Genomic DNA, 18520 nt, shown 5'->3' on the forward strand with positions numbered 1-18520 from the left:
CTGGGGGCGCCCCGAGAGTCGCTCAGATGTTTAAATGCAAAATCACACCGTGGCTAGAGCAGGCAACATAAAGAGGGGCGTTTCCAGGGTGCGCGTTCTACGCCGCTGCAGTGCCAGCTCCGAGTGAGACCTCGAGCACGTCACAAGGTCACGCTCGCAAATGCAGAAGACTTAAAGGGCAGAACTGATAGACAGATGTTTAAATGTGTGGCGAAAACCAAACCAAACCAAAACAAACGAAAACTACAGACAGAATTTAAATGGAAATGATAAACCAGGCGGACGTCTGTGAAATATACATGGCAGGCACAGACATTCTTAACATAGAATGAATTAGAAAAAGAGGACATACACATAGAACAGGGAGGTTAAAACCAAGAAGAAAAACGGCAAACACACTAACAATGGAAGGAACAAGCGACAGCAAGGAGGTGTGGAGCTGTCCCGGAACCTGTGCAGACGGCCACGCGCTGGACTGCTCCGGGTGACCCGTCCACGCCCACCACGGCCACTAAGCGGGGAGACCGGACGCCTACCCCATGGGCGCAGTTCGAGTGAGCAGCTCGGCGTCTCTGAACCTGTGCTAACCGACCACTGCTGGGGCGGGATGCAGGGGTGGCCCAGCTCTGCTCCCTGAAGCACGTTTTACGAAAATAAAAAGGGGCAACCAAACATCGATGTCCAGCCGTAGGGGATTCGGCACCTTAAAGCGCAGCCATAAAAGAGTTCACTCTCCCATGCTGTAAAATACTGTGAGATTACAAACAGAAGATCCCATTTCTGAAATTCATAAATATGCTCATACATTTGTAAGTATTTATACTATGGTGATTTTTTCAATGTATGTATGTAAACAAATATGCATTTGAAATTATACAAAAACCTGGGAATACACACACATATATACAGTGTGGATACACACAGATAAAATGCAAAGAAAAACACTGACAGCAGAAACTAAAACAGCAATGGTACTACTGCTGATTGGTAGCATTAAAGATGCATTCTGTTGCGGTCTTCTCAGAATTTTCCAAGTTTTCTAAAGACCATTTTGCAAACGAAATAGCGCTTTTTGTTATTAAGACAGAAGTGCATTTTAGTAAGAGTGGTTTGGCTTTAAACGCTCGCAGAACCTGTAGCTCAGAAGCTCGATGCCGTCTTGTCCTGTCACCCTGGTACGAAGGTCGCAGCCAGCCGGGAACTCCGCCCCGGCCCTGCCCTCTCCCCTCACCGCACTGGGCGATCGATTGGATTGCTGGTTACCCATCAGCCCTTCCGGCGGACTCAGGTCCCATCATCGCATTGCCAGCTCAGAGTGAGACCTCAAGCATTTCGCTCTACCCCGGGGCCTGGGACCTCTGGCGTGCGGACAGGGAACGTCGTGCTGAAGCCAGCTGGGACGAGGTGCCCCGCGGCCGGGGCAGAGCGCCGTCAGGCAGCGGCGGGGGGGAAGGGCAGCCTGCGGCCCGCCGCACCCACCTGGCGTGTGGTTCTCCCTCACGCTGATGTTAAACTCCTCGGCAGGGAACTGGGGCCCATGATCATTCACGTCGCGGATCCTGATGTTGAAGATCAAGGAGCTGTCCATGACCTTTCCGGTCAGGCGGTCCACAACATCGAAATAAACCTAGGGAGCAGAGAGCCACATCAGCGCCGGCAGGCCACGGGCTGGGCCGCGCTGGTTAGCGGCCGGCGCTGCGCCCGCCGCCTCCACGGGACCGGGGCTCCGGAGGGCACGCGCCAGCGGCCCGGTCCGCAGGATGGGCCACGGTGCTGGCGTGCTGGGTGCTCAGCACACGTCTGCAGGGCAAACCTAGTGCACTCACTTGAGAAAACATGTCACTCGTCATTATGAGGTTCAAGTCTCAGTTTCTCCACCTGAGTAAACATGGGCATGTTGCTCAGGAGCTTCAGCCTCTGTGGCCTATCTGTTGTTGTGTGAAGTAACTACGTGAATGAGTTCTATTCTGCGCATGCAAAATGCTTCAGGGCACCAATACGCGTGTGATCCTTTATTTTCTGCATCAGAGGCTTGGGCCCGAGGACAGAACCCGGAGGCTCACTACACCTGGTCACGTGGCGCTGTGACAGATTCTGCTTCGCCAGCTTGCTGGGGCGTTTCCGAGCCTCCGAAACCCACCCTCCTGCCCCCGCAGTGAGTGTGATTGAGGAATCGTCACGAAAGGAAGAGCAGCAAGGAAAAGAGCCGCCATGCAGTTGGCGCTGACGAAGGGACAGGCACGGGGACAGGGAGGGGGGCGGTCTGGCGAGCGGGCCGCTTTCGTCGCCGTCCTTCAGCCCAGTCGTGCCTCTGAGGGACGCAGGAAGCGCGTTATCACACGCACTCAAGGGCGGCTCCGTGTGGGAACCAGCGCTCGGACAGGCGGCCTGATCGCACCAAGGCCCCGGTTCCGTCTTCCGCCCTTCGCGCACACGGCGGACGACTGCCGGCAGAGGAAGAAGGGGCTGCCCTTCCCTGGAACTGCTGCGGGCGTCAGCGAGCTGAGCATCCGGGGGGTGTAAGCGCCTGCCAGGGCACCCCCGCTGCAGGGCACACTGAGCTCGGCACGCGCGCGCGATGGAAGAGGGCGGAGGTGGCCCTGGGGGACCGGCCGCCGCCCTGTCCCCTTGAGAGCTGCTTGCGCTCCATCAGCACCATGTCTTTGGCGCGAGGGCCCGCTTTTCGCAGATGATCACGTGAAGCTGCAGAGGCACACGAAAAATAGGAGACACCAAAATGCACCAGCAAGGGCAAGCGTCCCACGTCCAGCTCTGAGACTCTTTTAAGCGTCTTCTCGTGGCCCGCTCGGTTTCCGTCTGTGGGGACGTTTCTGCAGGAGGCACAGCCTCGGTGACCGGCTCGGAGAGACGGGATGTCGGGGGCAGGCGTCACTGTCTGTCATTAACCGTTCGCGGGGAAGAAGCAGCTGAGTAACTCTGGGGCCACATCAGAGCCAGACCCAAATGCCCCTGCTCCACGGGGAGTGACATAAATCTGTGCAGTGTCACAAACACACGTCTTGTCAGCAGGGGCCGCTGAGAGGCTGTCTGCGCAGACGCTACTGCTCTGGCACAGGTCACGATGCTTGCAGTGGTGCCTTGTTTGCCCTTAAACTGTAACAGATTTCAAGCCTACGCTTGTTGGCAATACATGTCACCCATGCTCAGAGCACACATGTGACATGGTGGCCTCTTGTAACATTGGACCAGAGAGCAGAGTTGGAGGTGAGGGCAAGGCTTTTAATGACTTTCATAGACCCCTGTATTGTTTAAAATTTTGTAAGAAACCTTTGTTCCTTTTGCATCTTACAAAAAGTAAGAAAAGTAAGAAAAGCAACAGCCGCTCTCGCTTACTGCCGGGGGCGAAGCAGACGGTGCGGCCACTTTGGAGGACAGCTGGGCAGTTCCTTACAAAACTAAACAGACTCTTACCGTACAATCCATCAGCTGTGCTCTTCGGTATTGTATACAGGGAATTTTCAACTTATGTCCATGCAAAACCCCGCACAGCGTTGTTTAGCTTTATTTATAACCATCCTTGGAAGCAACCGAGACGCCCTTCCCAGGCGACAGAGAACAAACCGCGTACGCCCCCAGCATTCCATGCGGAGTTTTATTCAGCAATACAAAGGCATGGAGGAAACGTCAGTGCACGTGCCCAAGTGAAAGAAGCCAATCTGGACAGGCTACCTCCTGTATGGCGCCAACTATGCAACATTCTGCAAAAGGCAGAAGTGCGAGGAGGCTAGGCTCCGCGGCCGCCAGGGGCTCAGGAGGGAGCGAGGAGCTGGTGCACAGGGCCGCGGCTGCTCTGCGTGAGGCTGTGCGGGCGCATCCACGTCACCGCGCTGCACAAACCCACGGGACGTACAACACTGTGCGTGAGCCCCGCTGGGAACCGCGAGCGCTAGTTAACTCCAATCGTCACCGACGGCAACGCGTGCACCGCCGCGAGGCACGACGCGGTGACAGGGACGCGGGGGGCTGGGAGGGGCGGTGGCCCTAGAGGGCGAGCGAATCTGTACATCCCACTCTGTATTTCTGGAAACCTAAAATGACTCTAAAAAACAAAATCTTTTAATCTTTTTTTTTTTAAGTCCCTACTTGTAAAATAAAAAAGTGAGCAACCATACAGACTTTTAAAGTCAGCGTCACCTGTCTTGCTGCTGAGCCTCAGGGCGCGGGATGAACGGGAGTTTCCTTGTGGGGAGGAGTCAGCGGCCAAGCAGAGGGGCCGGGTTACAGGGAGAGGGGAGGGCAGGGGGATGTCGCACCAAGGAGCCCTCAGGTGGGGGTCCTCTGCCGTGGGGCCGGGGTTATCTTGCCGTCAGGTAGAGTCCTGCTCAGAGACACTGAAGAAGCTTCGTTCCAGAAGAAGCCTCTCTGGTCTTCCCTGGTCTGCAGATGCATCACTCCTGTCTCTGTGCCCGGCTCTCCACGAGTCCCCACTGCCCGCCCCCGCTGTGTCTTTGGCTGGGTCTGGACCGGCGCCCCCCCTTACAAGGGGGCCGGTCCCTGGATTTGGACCCTCCCCCGCAGCCCAGCACGGCCTCGTCTTAGTTTGCGTACATTTGCTGAGGGCATCTCTCCTGGGTCGGGGCCTGAAGCCATCTCTTTGGAACACACAGTTCAGCCCCCGGAGCCCTGGAGGGCGGAATATACGCTTTGCTGGGCGCGTTCATTCATCCAGCATGATGAAGGGCGGACCTACTGTGTGCAGGGCCCTGTTCTTGACACCGGGGTTGTGGCCGTGAATGAGACAGGAACTTCTCAGACCTTACACCCCGGGGGGAGATGCTCAAACACAGAGGTAGGCATCGCATGCAATGCAAAGAACTGGGGAGAAAGCCCGGAGCCGCGGGACGGCGAGCCCGGGGGTGGGGCGCGGCTCCGAGTCCCCACCCACCCGTAGCTTCCGTCAGGGAACCTGGCTGTGAAAAAAGGGGCCTGACAGACAAGTCGCGGCAGAAACCCGCGTGAAAGGACAAGAGGGGCCGATGCTTTGGGGGAAGGAACAGGGACTTGACCCACCCAGCGGCCCGCGCGGGGGGCCTCAGGACCTGGGCGGGGGGGGAGCACGGGGACCCTGTTCCCGTGCCCCCCGCCTCTTGGGCCTCACTGGCCCCTGGGACCTGTCTGCGACATGCCAGGCTTTTCCATCTGGACTTCGCGTTCCAGAAACCCTGTGCGTGCCAACCCGTAAGGCATCACCACGGATGCGAAGGGTGAACAAAGAGCAAAAACCCAAGAAGAAAAAACTGTAGGCACTGCTGGGTCATTGCCCCCTGGCACAGGCCTGTTGGGACTGGCACGTTCCAGGTCCCCGAACTCAGCATCTAGAAGCCTCTCCTGGAGCCTGAGACGGCAGGGTCTCAGGCCCCGACCCCACCTCCTGCACAGCGTCCACACCTGAACGAGACCCCGGGGGCCCCTGCTTTCTGAAGACTGGGAAGCGCTGCCCCAGGGCCCCGAGGGCCCCTCCCTGTCCCTTCTCATAACCGACACGCTGGCTCCTGTGGAGGAAGGAGAGGCGCCTCTGCCTGCCTTTCGGAGTTTGGGGTAATTTCTGCCTGTGTGCAAGTTAGAGATGCAGAGCCAGCGAGGGAGCAAGCGGTGCACATTTGACTATGTGTGTGAGTGTTTGCAGGTCACCGAGGGGCCCGCGTGCACCGTTTCTCTCTGATGTCACCGTCTTCCCACGCTGAAGGAGGCAACGCACAGCCAGGCGGGCTGCGGGCTAAGCCCGGTTTTCAGCACAAGGCAGCACAGAACAAAAGCCGGCTTCCACAGAACCTTCTAAAAGGTTTGCTGGTAACAGGAGCCCCTCCCTGTGGCCAGGACATTTTCCTTTCTGATTGCCCTTCCTGGTTTAGAACTGGAATTTCCACCTCGCAGGGGCGCTGGGGGATGAAAGCCGCAGGCGCGCCTGGGTTCGCGCCTGGGTTCGCTCCCGGGTGCCGCTGTCAGGCGCGCGGCGCCTCACTCATCGGGTATTAGTCAACACCGGGGGTTCCGCGTCGCCCTCTCTCCGCAGGTTTCGGCTGTCACTCACCGAAGGATAAACGCGCCCACTTCACAAACATCCTGTAGCTCTAGCCCCACAGCCGTCAGAGACCCTGATGCGTGCAGGCACCGGTCCACAGAAGGCAGGTGTGTGGCAGTTCACGTAGATGGCAGAAATCGTCCCGGAAGGAAGGTTACAAAATCACCCCGGGTCCCGCGCACACGTCTAAGCTCGCCACTCGCATGATACAACACGTCAGCCTCCCAGGACCTGGCACTCAGCTCAGGTCGGGCCCACCAACGCCTGACCCCCACAAGCTCTGTACAGCCGCAAACTCAGATACCATGAAGGATGGCGTCGCCTCTCGGTCAACAGGGCGGTGAACGTATATTTTCCCATTCTCGTGGTCTTCTATAGAGAACAAGCCAATCTCTGGATATTCATCCACACCAGGCCCGCTGATTAAATACATCAGAGACCTGTTGCCAGACACATTGTTGAATAGCTGGAAAGAGAGAATGTGAACAAAAAAAAAAAAGAGAGAATGAGACGAAGCCACTGTGCCCGTCACCCAGCCAGGTTAAGGCGCAAAGGCTCTTGTGAAGAACTACATACACCCAGCAACCGCACGTCGAGGGCTTATCCCAAAGACCTAAAAGGATCGGCTGAGAGGCAGGAACAAGGAACAAGCTGACTCGTGAGAGGGAGGCGTTGGAAACGGCAGCCGTGTGCGTCCGTGTGGAAGGACTCCTGCGTGACGGCCCCATCACGCAGCACAGGGCTGGGGTTCCCACGCCCCGCTCAGAGCCGGGTGGGACCACGGGAGAGGTGCCCCGCACCACAGCCCGTGCAGAGCGGTCCCCTCCTGTCCGCCCAGACTCACATGCTAAGTCCGGAGAGACGTATCCGGAAGAACATGCGTGTTTGTTGATACCGGTTGTCCAGCCAGGGAAAGACAAGTGACACCACACAGCTGACGTGTAGGAAGGGCTCAGCGGGAGCCCGCGCCCTGGCTGCCTCGCTCGCCCGGCCCCGGCTCTGCCCGTGACACGGCCCCGCAGCATGGGCGCGTCACCGCCGACCTCCCGGTGTTGGGGGAGCGGAGAGGGCCTCTCCCGCAGCTGGGCTACGGCACGTCTGCGGGACGAACGCCCTCGTTCTTGGGAGTTCACGCTTTCAGCCACTGAGCTGGAAAGCTTCCCGGAGACGTTTTCTGAATAGCAGGCAAATACTATTTTATAAACAATGCAAACGCAGGGGTTTCTCCTCATTGTTTTCTAGGGCTCACAGGGCGTCAGAGCTGCAGGGCACGTAGGCCCTCGGGCTGGCGCTCAAAGGCGCGTCAAGGCTGGGGAGGTGGTGGAAGAACCGCCGGGCCGAGCGTGTGGGTTCTGGCATTCCCACAGTCACCCGTGTCCCCTTCGGCGCCTCGGCTGGCCCCCCACCGCAGGGCGGGGACACGGCCGGGCGCTCTGGGGGCCTCAGGCGCACCTCGCCGCCGCCACGTGGGAATGGGCTCGGGTGGTCAGATCTTCCGATTTCTAAAAAGCCTCTGAAGGGCAGAACTTTCCATACAGTCTCCCTATTTTTCTTTCTTTCTTTTTTTATCGTGCCAAGACGACGCCACACAGAATGTACCATCTTAGCCAATTTTAGGGGCATGGCTCAGGGGCAGTGAGTCCACGCAGGTGGCCACGCAGCCGTCACCCCGTCACCTCCAGGGCTCTGTCATCTCGCAAAAGTGGAACCGTCCCATCCAACACTAAGCCGGCCCCCACGACGCCCCACCCCCGCCGGTGCCCGTCACCCATTGCTTTACTTCTTAGTTTAACCTCCCCTTGGTCCCATACCCAGCTTCAGGTAACCACACTCTCCTTATTTTTAAATAATGCTTTTTTGTAAAGACTCCGTGTGGGCCCGATAAGTCAGCCTGAGGCTGGAATGAACCGGTCCTGCTTTTCTCGGGGACACGCCCAAGGAGGGGCTGCCCACCCAGCAGAGGTGGGCGCCCGCGCCCAGCCCGCCGCCCCTCCCAGCGCAGGGCAGGCCTTCCGGGGCCTCGCCCTCCTGCCTCTCGAGAACAGGTGACCGGGCCTCACCTCGCCGACAAGTTTAGGGAAGGGTCCTGGGTCCTCCTCCTCCAGCTCCAAGGTGGTGACAACCCATCTTCTCTTGAATCGCCGTAGAGGTCGGTGGCTCTCTCCCTGGAAGTGACCGTGACATGGTTCTAGAAGGGTGGCGAGGCCAGCAGGCCCCGGGCCGGCCGGGGACCAGCGTCCTGTCTGCCATTCCCACGGCTGCCTCCCGCGCTCAGAGCTGCTCTGTGCCTGTTCCCGGGGCCACCGCCCGGCCCTCTCCAGACGGCGGGGCACACGCCCCCGCAGCGGTTCAGCGTGATTCCTGAGACCGCGTCAGGGGCTCTGGAGACAGGACACCAGGGGTGGCTGCCTATTCTGCGCTCACACGTGTCCCATAGCCGGCGTGCAGGTAGTTGGCGAGTGAATGAGAACGCGCCCCCTCTCCTTCTGAAATCACTGAGGGGGAAGATAGTCCCCTAGTCGGTGCAGATAGGTTTCTAACGCCTCTGCCTGCTGGTCTCCCTTGTGACAGAGGAGAGAGACTGACTCCAGCCGTGGGGTCGGAGGTTTGTCAGGAACACAGATAGAATTCCACAACGTGGCTTTGTTTGTCTTGTGTATATATTCTACAGTTACCATCTATTTATTACGTGAACCTGGTTTATTGCCACATTCAGGTTTATCCAGAAAAATGTACTTAAAAAAAAAACAAAAACGACTTAACTACACAGTGAGTCGATCCCAAGAACAAGAGGAAAGAAAGGGCCGCGGGCGGCCTGCGCGCGGGAGGGCACGTGACGGCGCTCGGAGGCCACGCTCCCGCAGAAACTCCCAGCCGCCTCTGTTTCCCCGGCCCAAAGGGGAAACGGCCCGGCCACAGAGCCTCCGGCTGCTCCCCGACGGCCGCAGAGCGATGAGGGCCGGCCCGCATCGGCCACCGGCCCGCCTGCCGCCCGCCCGCAGCGCCCGCCCGCACCCTGACGCCCGCCGCCAGCCCAGCGCTGCCGCAGGCCCGGCTCTGGGCCGCGGGGGCCCCACGGGGGGGTCTCTAGAGAAGCCGACCGCCAACCCCACCTTTGTTTGCTTCACCAGGACATCGCTTACTTGTTGGAAGCTGTCGATGAGGTTGACCTTAAAGATAAAAATGACATTAATTAGTAGGGAATAAACGTATCAACATCAGCTAGAAACAGAAAACCTGTAGAATTGGGGGGTGGGGAGAGCGTCTGTGTGTGTTTATGTTAATAAATACAGTTTCTTGTTCTAACATCTCGATCCCCAATGACCGCTTCCGGGTGTGAATGCAGGAGAGCTCGCCAAAGACTCCTGGTCCAGGGCGACCCGGGGTGAGGGCGTTTCTGGCCGCGCAGTTAGCCAAGTGGGAGGTCACACTGTCTGCTGAGGACACGCACACAGAGGCACTTCTGGGTGCACATGTGGGATGGCACCAAATCTTAATGGGTGGCGGGGATCCAGTGGGCTTTTTTCCCATTTTTCTTTTCTTTTTTCCTTATTTTTGGACTTTCTCTTACAGTAACCCCGCCCTGGCGATTACTTCAAGCATGTCAATGTTCCCATCATAGGGGCGCCAGAAGGAGAAAAGAAAGAGCAAGAAATTGGAAACCTATTTGAAAAAATAATAAAAGAAAACTTCTCTACTTTGGTGAAGGAAATAGTTATATAAGTCCAGGAAGGACAGAGAGTCCCAAAGAAGATGGACCCAAAGAGGACCACACCAAAACACATCATAATTAAAATGCCAAAGATTAAAGATAAAGAAAGCATCTTAAAAGCAGCAAGACAAAAGCAGATAATTACCTACAACGGAGTTCCCATAAGACTGTCAGCTGATTTCTCAAAAGAAACTCTGCAGGCTAGAAGGGGCTGGCAGGAAGTATTCAAAGTCATGAAAAGCAGGGACCCACAGCCAAGATCACTCTACCCAGCAAAGCTCTCATTTAGAATAAAAGAGCTTCCCAGACAAGAAAAAGCTGAAGTAGTTCATCATCACCAAACCATTATTATACGAACTGTTAAAGCGTCTTCTTTAAGAAAAAGAAGATCAAACCTAGGAACATTAAAATGTCAGTGAGTGCATAGCTATCGACCATTGAATCTAAAAAAACGAACTAAGCCAACAAGCAGAACAGAGACAGAAACACAGATGTGGAGAACATTGGGATGAGGGCCAGGGGGGTTGGGGGTCTGGGGGAGTCAGGGAGAAGGCGCAGAGGTCAAGAAGTACACATGAGTAGGCACAGAATAGGTACGGGGATGTTCAGAGCAAGTATAGGAAAGAGAGTTGCCCAAGAACTTATATGCATGACCCAGGGACATGAGCAACGTGGGGAGAGGGGATCGCCCGAGGGAGTAGGGGTGCTGGGTGAAGGGGGGCAAAGGGAGAAAAATTGGGACCACTGTAACAGCATAATTAATTTTTTAAAAAAGAATGAAGCCATCGATGTGGTCACTTAATTGCTGAAATCACTTGAGAGACAACGGAGCCGGGAAAGTTCCTGATCTTATTCCGTTGCAGCCCTGGAGCCGACACCTTGGCAGCCCTCTGCGGGCCAGACCGGGGGTGGGGGAGGCCCGAGAGGCGGGATGTGTCGGAGGGCGGCCCCTGTGTGGTGGTCACAGCGGCCAGCTGAATAGACCACCGTTTTTTGTGGTTTTGTTTCTTTTTTAAAGATTTCATATATTTGTTTTTAGAGGTGGGATAGAGAGGAAGAAAGAGGGGGAGAGACGCATCAATGTGAAAGAGAAACATCAATCGGTTGCCTCCCATACGCACCCCGACCGGGGACCGAACCTGCAACCGCGGCACGTGCCCTGACCGGGAATCAAACTGGCGACCTTTCACTTTGTGGGACGACGCTCAACCCACTGAGCCCCTCTGGCCAGGGCGAGGCCACTGTCTTCATGGGACAGCAGTCGATAGAATTTAAGCTTTCGAGCAAAAATTAGGATGTTGGAAAACATGCGCCTGCTACCATGAGCTAGGCAGCTGTCCCAGTGCGTAAAGATTCTCCCGATAGACCCACGGAGACACTATTTTTATTTTGTGAACTAACCCACGTCAGCGTTCGGAAGATCCGCGTGGCCCAGGGGACCGAGAGCCTCCTCGGGGCGAACGCATCACGTTCCACGCCCAGGCGCCAGCGAGAGCTGTCCAGTGCGGAAGAGAGGCCGGGAGTTTCGATGTCCCCAGGACATTCACGTCCCACGTTGAGAGTAAGTGCTGCTAAACGACCTGTCCAGTGCAGGGCAACTGGACATTGTTCCCTTTCCAGAGGCCCGTCTGAGCGAGGCCGGACCGTCACCCCACGCGCTAACCAGCCACACTCCCAGGAGGCCGGACGCAGAATCGGGGGGAGGCTCCCGCGTCCTCTTTTAAGCTGGACATTCAAGAGACTGGCAAAAACACACAACAGTGCCACTCCTCAAGCTAAATGGACATTGTTAAAATATGGTGTTTTTTTTTTTTTTTTTTTTTTTTGTCCTGGCTGGTGTGGCTTCATGGATTGAGTGCCAACCTGTGAACCAAAGGGTCACCAGTTCGATTCCCAGTCGGGGCACAGGCCTGGGTTGCAGGCCAGGTCCCCAGTAGGGGGCGCGTGAGAGGCAACCACACATGGATGTTTCTCTCCCTCTCTTTCTCCCTTCTCCCCTCTCTCTCTAAAAATAAATAAATAAAATCTTTAAAATACTGTTATTGTCCCTAAGATATGTGATTTATATTAAGATGCAATCGGCTTATCATCATCATCTTCAATGGACTGAGAAATACGCTTCAAACCCCGCAGGCTCCAGTGCTAGCCCACAGACGCCGACGCTCCCTGGGTTTTCAGTGACATTCGCACGCGTGACGGAAACAGGCAGAAGAGGCAGAGCTTTGCCGCGTGCTTCCTGTCAGAGCAGCCGCGTGGGTGTGGGGATGCGTAAGCGTGACAGCTCTCCGCAGAGCAGCCTCAGTTTCAGATTCGGAGGTCAGAGCAGGGAGGAGGAGTAGAAAGCAAGCGCGGCCTAGTGCTCATTCGGCAAAAACACTCACAACCCGATATGGAGAAGAGTGAGCCTGCCGGGGCTCCCAGCGCCAAGCACCTGGCGCCAAACCAGCGTCCCCTGCAGGGTGAGTGCCGTAGACGGGAGTTCTTCCCCTCTTTTGTTTCCTGTGACGTCCCGGCGCTAGGGAAAGTGCCTGGCCCAGGACAAGCCTGCAATGGGCCGTCCAGTGTGGGGACTGAATGCACGGAGCCAACTCTTCCCCGGGGGCCGGACAGACCAGGAGAGACCGAGGGGTGCGGCGGCTGAGCCGTCACCGGACCGAGCACTTCCTGGTTCACTGCCATGACCGAGGGTCAGGCAAATGCTGATGTCAGCTCCCTCTTCCAGTGAAGGAGAGAGGACCAGACAAGGTTCAGTTCAAACCTGATGCCCGGGCCACACCCCCATCAGCGCAACACAAACTGCTGGACGAGGCTTCAGGAGCTTCACAGCTGCTAAAAGACTTCTGCTGAGGCCACGGTGAGGACCGAGGTCAACCAAGTGACCCAGTTCTGCAGCCAGATGTGGAGGAGCCGGGGGAGGCCAGGGGAGACCGCACACCTGGGACCCACCCGCCCAGAAAGGGCTGGCAGAAATCAGGGAGCCACAGAGTGGCGGGGACGGGGGTTGATGCCTTAAGTTTTGACCACATCTCTCACACTGAGCGTCTGATCAAAAGTGGGGAACTGTTAGAAAAGAGAGAGCAGACCCCACATGAAGTCACCGGTGCTCATCAGCCCCATGTCACCAAACTGAGGCTCAGTCCTTAACTTCTTGCAGCTTCAGCCTGTCCCAGGAGTGGGCTCTTCACCCAGTCCGCCTGGCATCGCTCCCGGGTCGGCACCGGCGAGGTCAGCGGCCTGGCCCGGCCCCGCCGCCCCCTCAAGAAAGGCGCCCTGGCCACGGTCAGCGCTTTGCCAGCCCAGGCCCCTGTCCCGCGCCCCCCGCCTGGGACGCGGAGCTCCCGTCTGGCAGGCGGGAGGCTGCGCGGCTCCTGAATCGCTCAGGACACCAGTCAGAGCATTGGAATTTACCCATCTGCGCTTTGTTCGTGAGCAACCTACACAACTGAGATTCTCTCGGTCTGACGTCAAGTGTGAGCAGGAGACTCCTTGGTAGACTTGCGTGTTGATAAAAATCTAAACAAGACAGTGTGCGCCGCTTCGAATGGAGTCCCCTCAGCCTGGCCCCCCACTCCCCCAAACCCTCATGGCCTAAGCCCCTCGGGAGGTCCCGGCAGCCCCAGCACACTCGGCTCTGGCCCTGGCCCACGGAGGCCACGGGCGCGCGGGCTGGTCCCAGCCCCACTCACCTGCAGTGGCAGCAGCAGCAGCACTGTGAGCAGGCGCAGCCGGGAGAGGGGGCCCCCGGCGCCCATGACCACACGACTGCCCTAGGGGTCCGAGCCCAAGCCTGTGGGTGGCAGCAAGTCCCCTGGGCTATGGTCTCCCCTGGAGCCAGGCACCGTCCTTCCCAGCAGGACCGTCTCCCCAGCCACTCTGCGTCCGTTGCTCGGCCCCAGACGCTCTCCTCTCAGCACTCCCCTCCCGGTCCCCTCCCTGCTTCATGTCTATGTGGGCGGGGCTGCTGGAGCCTTAAACTTTGACCTCCCAGTTCCTGGGAAGGGAGTGGAAGGGAGGCTACTGCTCCCTTTTGTTTCTTTGTTTGTGTTGAGTTTCCACGTCCACTGCCCAGAGCTGAGCTCCCTCTGCAGCAGGGTAGTCAGAGCTGTTCCCTGTCACCCCCTCCCTTGTACAAAAGAACTAGAAAAGAACTCCAAGAAAAATAACTTTATTAAGGAAAAGAAGATGGAAGGAAGGGAGGGAGGGAGGGAGGAAGGGGGAAGGAAGGAAGGGAGGGAGAGGGAGAAGGAAGGAAGGGAGGGAGGAAGGAAGGGGGAAGGAAGGAGGAGAGGAAGGAAGGAAGGAAGGGAGGGAGGGAGGGAGGGAGGGGGAAGGAAGGAGGAGAGGAAGGAAGGACGGGGAAGGGTCATTACTTTTCCTTTCCAAAGCACTAACCATCTTCATCACAACCATGACTCAGGGCTCTGGGGTTGACAGACAATTGCTGCCAAAATCCCTTTTAAGCTTAGATGGATCTGCCACTGGAGTTCGGGATTAGAGAAGGAGGGAGAAGGCGAGGGGGAGAGACTCCCTGTGGGAGGGCCTCCCTGGCCCGGGTCTGGCTCTGCATTCGAATTCTGGAAGAAAAGGACACCTTGGGAATTCTACTCTGTCAGTACTTAGGGTTGCAGCGGTGAAGCTTAAAGCAACACCTGAGATCGGTTGTAATGCTGATTACCTTAGCAGACGACTGCGTTATCATATTTCCTTGTTTAAAATAGTAAACAGCTCTGGCTGGGCCAGGCGCGGCTCAGCCGGTCAGAGGATCGTCCTGACTTGCCAAGGATGCGGTCAGAGCAGAGCCCTGGTCGAGGTCGTACAAGCCTCAGTAAGTGGATCAGCAACTTGATGTTTCCCTTTCTCTTTCTTTTTCTCTCTTAAATCAATAAAGGAAACAAATTAAAATAGCAAACACTTCCTTAGTGGGTGAAACAGGTGGTAAACTTTCTTACTGGACTCCTTTAGCTCTACGAGATGCTGCCGAACACTGCAGCTGGAATAGCTTATTATCTTAGTCCAAATTAATGGCTTATTATTGAAGAGGGTAACCAATGCAGTTTTAAGCCCTGTACATATTTCCTGCACATAAAAAGAAACAATAAAAATTACTGGATTTACAACTCTGTGCTCATTTTTACAGTGGGTAAGTTCATCCCACGGCAGTCTATTGGGAAACTTGATCAAGGGAGAATCTCTCAGAACTCATGGGTCAGGCAGGCTGAGCCTTGCTGAACGGTCGTGGGGGCGTCAAGACGCAGGTTGCACATGGCTGGTGGCAGGGAGAACAGAGATGAGGAAGACAACGTCGAGCCAGAAAGGCTGGGTGCTGACATCCAGGGATCGCGGTGCGGGGGAGGGGATGCTTGTGAAGGGCCCTACTTTTCCATCTGCTGTAAGTGCAAAGAAATTGGTATATTAAAAACAACCAAATTTTTACCCTGGCTGGGGTGGCTCAGTGGGTTGAGTGCCGGCCTGCAAACCAAAGGGTTGCCAGTTCGATTCCCAGTCAGGGCACCTGCCTGGGGTGTGGACCAGGTCCCCAGTGGGGGGCGTGTGAGAGGCAACCACACATGGGTGTTTTCCTCCCTCCCTTCCTCTCTCTCTAAAAATGAATGAATAAAATCTTTTTTTAATTAAAAAAAATAAAAACAACCAAACTTTCAACATCCTCAAGCGTTTAAAAAGAGCTGAGCAGGAAGGCAGTTTCCTCTGTGGCAAGCCTTCTCCGTGAGGCTGTGCCACCCTCCGCAGGTGACCCCGGGCTTCCTCCGCTGTTGTCTTAGCTAAGACCCACCTGGGGGACACTCGAAGGCTCCCTTATGCTCGGCGAAGACGGTCTCGGGTCGTCCCCAGAGGTGCAGTAACGCGCTGCGGCCACAAGGTGGCAGCGCCCCGCTCGGTGGAAGCTGCTACCGGAAGACACGGACAGCTTGGGAGATAAAAGCGCCTTGCAGCCCCGGGGGCCCGCGCGTGGACTGCAGCTTGTCACCCAGGCTTCTCCCCTCGGGTGTCCAGAGCGCCCGGCCGACCGCCAGCACTCAGTACTCTTTCCGCAATGACGAACTTGTAAGGCAGGGTGAGAAAGGAGGGACTTTGTCCTGAGTTTCCCGTGCCCACCAAGGCGGGCGCTCGAGTGTCTTTGCAGGGTCCTGAGTCCCCGCGACATCAGCCTGCTGCTTTGTCACCTCCTGGGCAGAGGGGCGGGGGAGCAGCGCGCTGAGGAGGAGGCTTTGCAAATCTGCTCAGAATGCACTTTCCAGTCCCAGGAGTCCGAGGTCAAGGTCGCAGGTCTTCGGTCACAAAAATAGTTTATCTCCCCAGAATAACCTCAAGTGAAGAAACAGAGAGACAGAAGGGGCCTCGGGGACGGGCTGAGCGCCCAGGAAGAGAGGAGCGGCCCTTCCTTAGCTGAGAATGAAGACACAACTCAGCGCCTTCTGAAAAGGAAGGCCCGCCACCTCCGGACTCCACAGGGCGCGGCCCAGAAGGCCATCCCCTGCCATCTGCCCCTGCCCCGGGGGCCCGGAGCCCGCCTCCCCGCTCCCCGCCGCCCCGGCCAGGTCTAGAGGACCCGGGGTGCCCGGCGCCTCCTCTGCCAACTGGGAGGCCAGTGGGTGGGTCCCCAGTGGCTGGCACGGGAGCCAGGGAGCCCCTGGTGGGTCCCTGCGGGGAGCAGGGGCAGGGCGCGGGTGCCACGGCACTGCCCGGCGGGCAAGAAGGCCAGGTTGGGCCAGCAGGGCACCCAGCAGCGGGGTAGGGAAGTGCCCAGTGCGCCCCCAACTGCACCTGGCCCAGAAACACCGTCTGTCCTGTGTCACAAGGACAAGTGCGAGAAGATGGTCGGGCTCTGCCTCCTTACTGCTGCCGGGCGGGAGCTGGGGAGGGGCACAGGCGGGGCCTGCGCCTTCCTAGGGACAAGCCGTGTGACACCTGTCCCCAGGTGAGCCAGGAAGCCTGGCAGAGGGGCCTGTGGAGGGGGCACACGGGCTTGTTCCTTCGCCTCTTTCCTTTGTCCTGCCCCTGGAGGACGCAGAGCCAGCAGAGGGGGCCGATGGAGGGTCCCAGGGGCCGAGCACAGCCATGACCTCTCCCCGTCGGGGCTGGGGACCCTCACGTGCTGACCCGGAGGACAGCGGCCGTGGCAGGGACCTGGTCGTTCAAACTGGGCTGGTTTCCCCGACAGGAGGCGGGTCCTGGGAGTCGCCCCGATGGGCTGCAGGGCGTGGGGAGGGGGCGGACAACGCAGGTGAGGGACGTTCCGCGGCTCCTGGCTAGGCCTCGCGTGGCGGCCACCCTGCGGGCGTGTCGCTCAAAAATGCACATTCCAGTCCCAGGAGTCCGAGGTCAAGGTCATACGTCTGCACAGTCACAGGAGAGTTTAACTTCCCACAATAACCTCACGTCAAGTGAAGAAACAGACAGACAGAGAGGACCCTAGGGAAGGGCTGTGCGCGGGGGATGGGGAGGTGGTTCCCGCAGCGTGGCCCGGCCACCCGGACCTGTCGCCTGGCCCTGCTCTGTTTTCAGAGCTTCTGCTGCGCTTTCTGTCTCTTAAAAATGACCAGCCTAACATGACCCTTATGCCAAGGAGGCCTGTTGTGGTAGCCAACTCTGCCCCCTTTACCTTTTAGGGCCTAAGAGTTGGAGTCATAAGGCAGAGGCGACAGGAGAAAAGCACCCCAACGTATGGAAGACAAGTCTCCCAGGCCACGGGGGCTTCCGAAGGAATGGAGGCCCCAGGGACCGGGGGTGCGGACTTGCTTCTGCGCGCAGGTGGGACGGAGGGGCCACGGTGAAAGGGAAGCACGCGGCGGGCGAGGCGAGAGCAGCAACTAAATCTGCGCAGACCTTTCCGGGTCTCAGCCTCTCGGCTCTGATGGTCAGGATGTGACTTTCTTTCGGGTATAGGGACGCCTCTCATACAGGGTTTTCACCTGCTTTCTGTCCGCTGGATGGGAGGCCGCCCCATCCACATGCCACTGAACAAAGCCAGGAAGGCCTTTGAAAGGCACTCAGCTGAATTTTGTTTAACATGCCCCCCAATTATACGCTGCCACTGCTCGGTGGGCCCAGAAGAATGCATGTCGCTGAGGGGGAGCGAGTTGAGAAGGGGAGCCAAGGGCCTCCCATGGTGTCCGGAGCAGCAGCTGCCCAACACTGCCTTCTCCGCACCAGGGGTCACGGGAAAAGAGGGCACGTGTTTCCAGTTAAGGTGCAGGTGACACGCGGCACGTGACGTCAGGTGTCCAACTCCCCACCCTGCTCCCAAGCCCCCCAATGCTGTCCGGGCGATAAAAAGAGGAAGAGGGACTCGAGACAGGCACAGCCCGCCCCGGTGCTGTGGGTGTCGCTCCGGGTTGAGAAAGGGGTGGAAGAGCTTCCTGCTTGGCCCATCCCCAGCCTCAGCAGGGGAAAGGCAGACCCGGAAAGCGAACGGCGTTAAAAACCAAGCAAACCCGGCAAGGTGCTGACGGCGCCCTTCCACCGCCTCATGGATCCCAAGGAAAGAAAACTGCAGGTCCACAAAGACTCGGGCGTGGTGGTTTTATTGCACACAAAACAAGCATACGATAATTGTCCGCACAGCAAAGAACACACATGCTGCGTACTTTCAGGCTGTTTTGAAAGGTGCTCCGTGCGTGTACATGAACAAACAACAAATACTGGCTCTCTGGCACCTTGGAACAAGCTGCCTCCCAGCTTTGTGTTTTCCTGGGGCCGCTCGAGTGAGTGAGCATCAAGGGAAGCGGGAGGAGGCGATGTTTGTA

At 57.5% G+C, this 18520-nt stretch overlaps 1 protein-coding gene across 1 annotated transcript in view; it reads right to left on the minus strand.

Annotated features, from left to right (window-relative positions):
• CDH26 (cadherin 26) overlaps positions 1 to 18245 on the minus strand; it is a 31861-nt gene extending 13616 nt beyond the window's left edge. Inside the window, exons 1-7 of the mRNA XM_054573534.1 lie at positions 18209 to 18245; positions 16095 to 16160; positions 13442 to 13464; positions 9157 to 9213; positions 8104 to 8208; positions 6348 to 6509; positions 1480 to 1627 (exon numbers count right to left, since the gene is read on the minus strand). Coding sequence (XP_054429509.1) covers positions 1480 to 1627; positions 6348 to 6509; positions 8104 to 8208; positions 9157 to 9213; positions 13442 to 13464; positions 16095 to 16160; positions 18209 to 18245 — 598 coding nt within the window. The remainder of the gene's footprint in view (positions 1 to 1479; positions 1628 to 6347; positions 6510 to 8103; positions 8209 to 9156; positions 9214 to 13441; positions 13465 to 16094; positions 16161 to 18208) is intronic.
• Positions 18246 to 18520: the final 275 nt, after the last annotated feature.

Source organism: Pteronotus mesoamericanus, unplaced genomic scaffold, assembly GCF_021234165.1.
Source record: "Pteronotus mesoamericanus isolate MK-2021 breed Mesoamerican mustached bat unplaced genomic scaffold, CSHL_Meso_final contig_25, whole genome shotgun sequence".
Classification (NCBI taxonomy): Eukaryota; Metazoa; Chordata; class Mammalia; order Chiroptera; family Mormoopidae; genus Pteronotus; species Pteronotus mesoamericanus.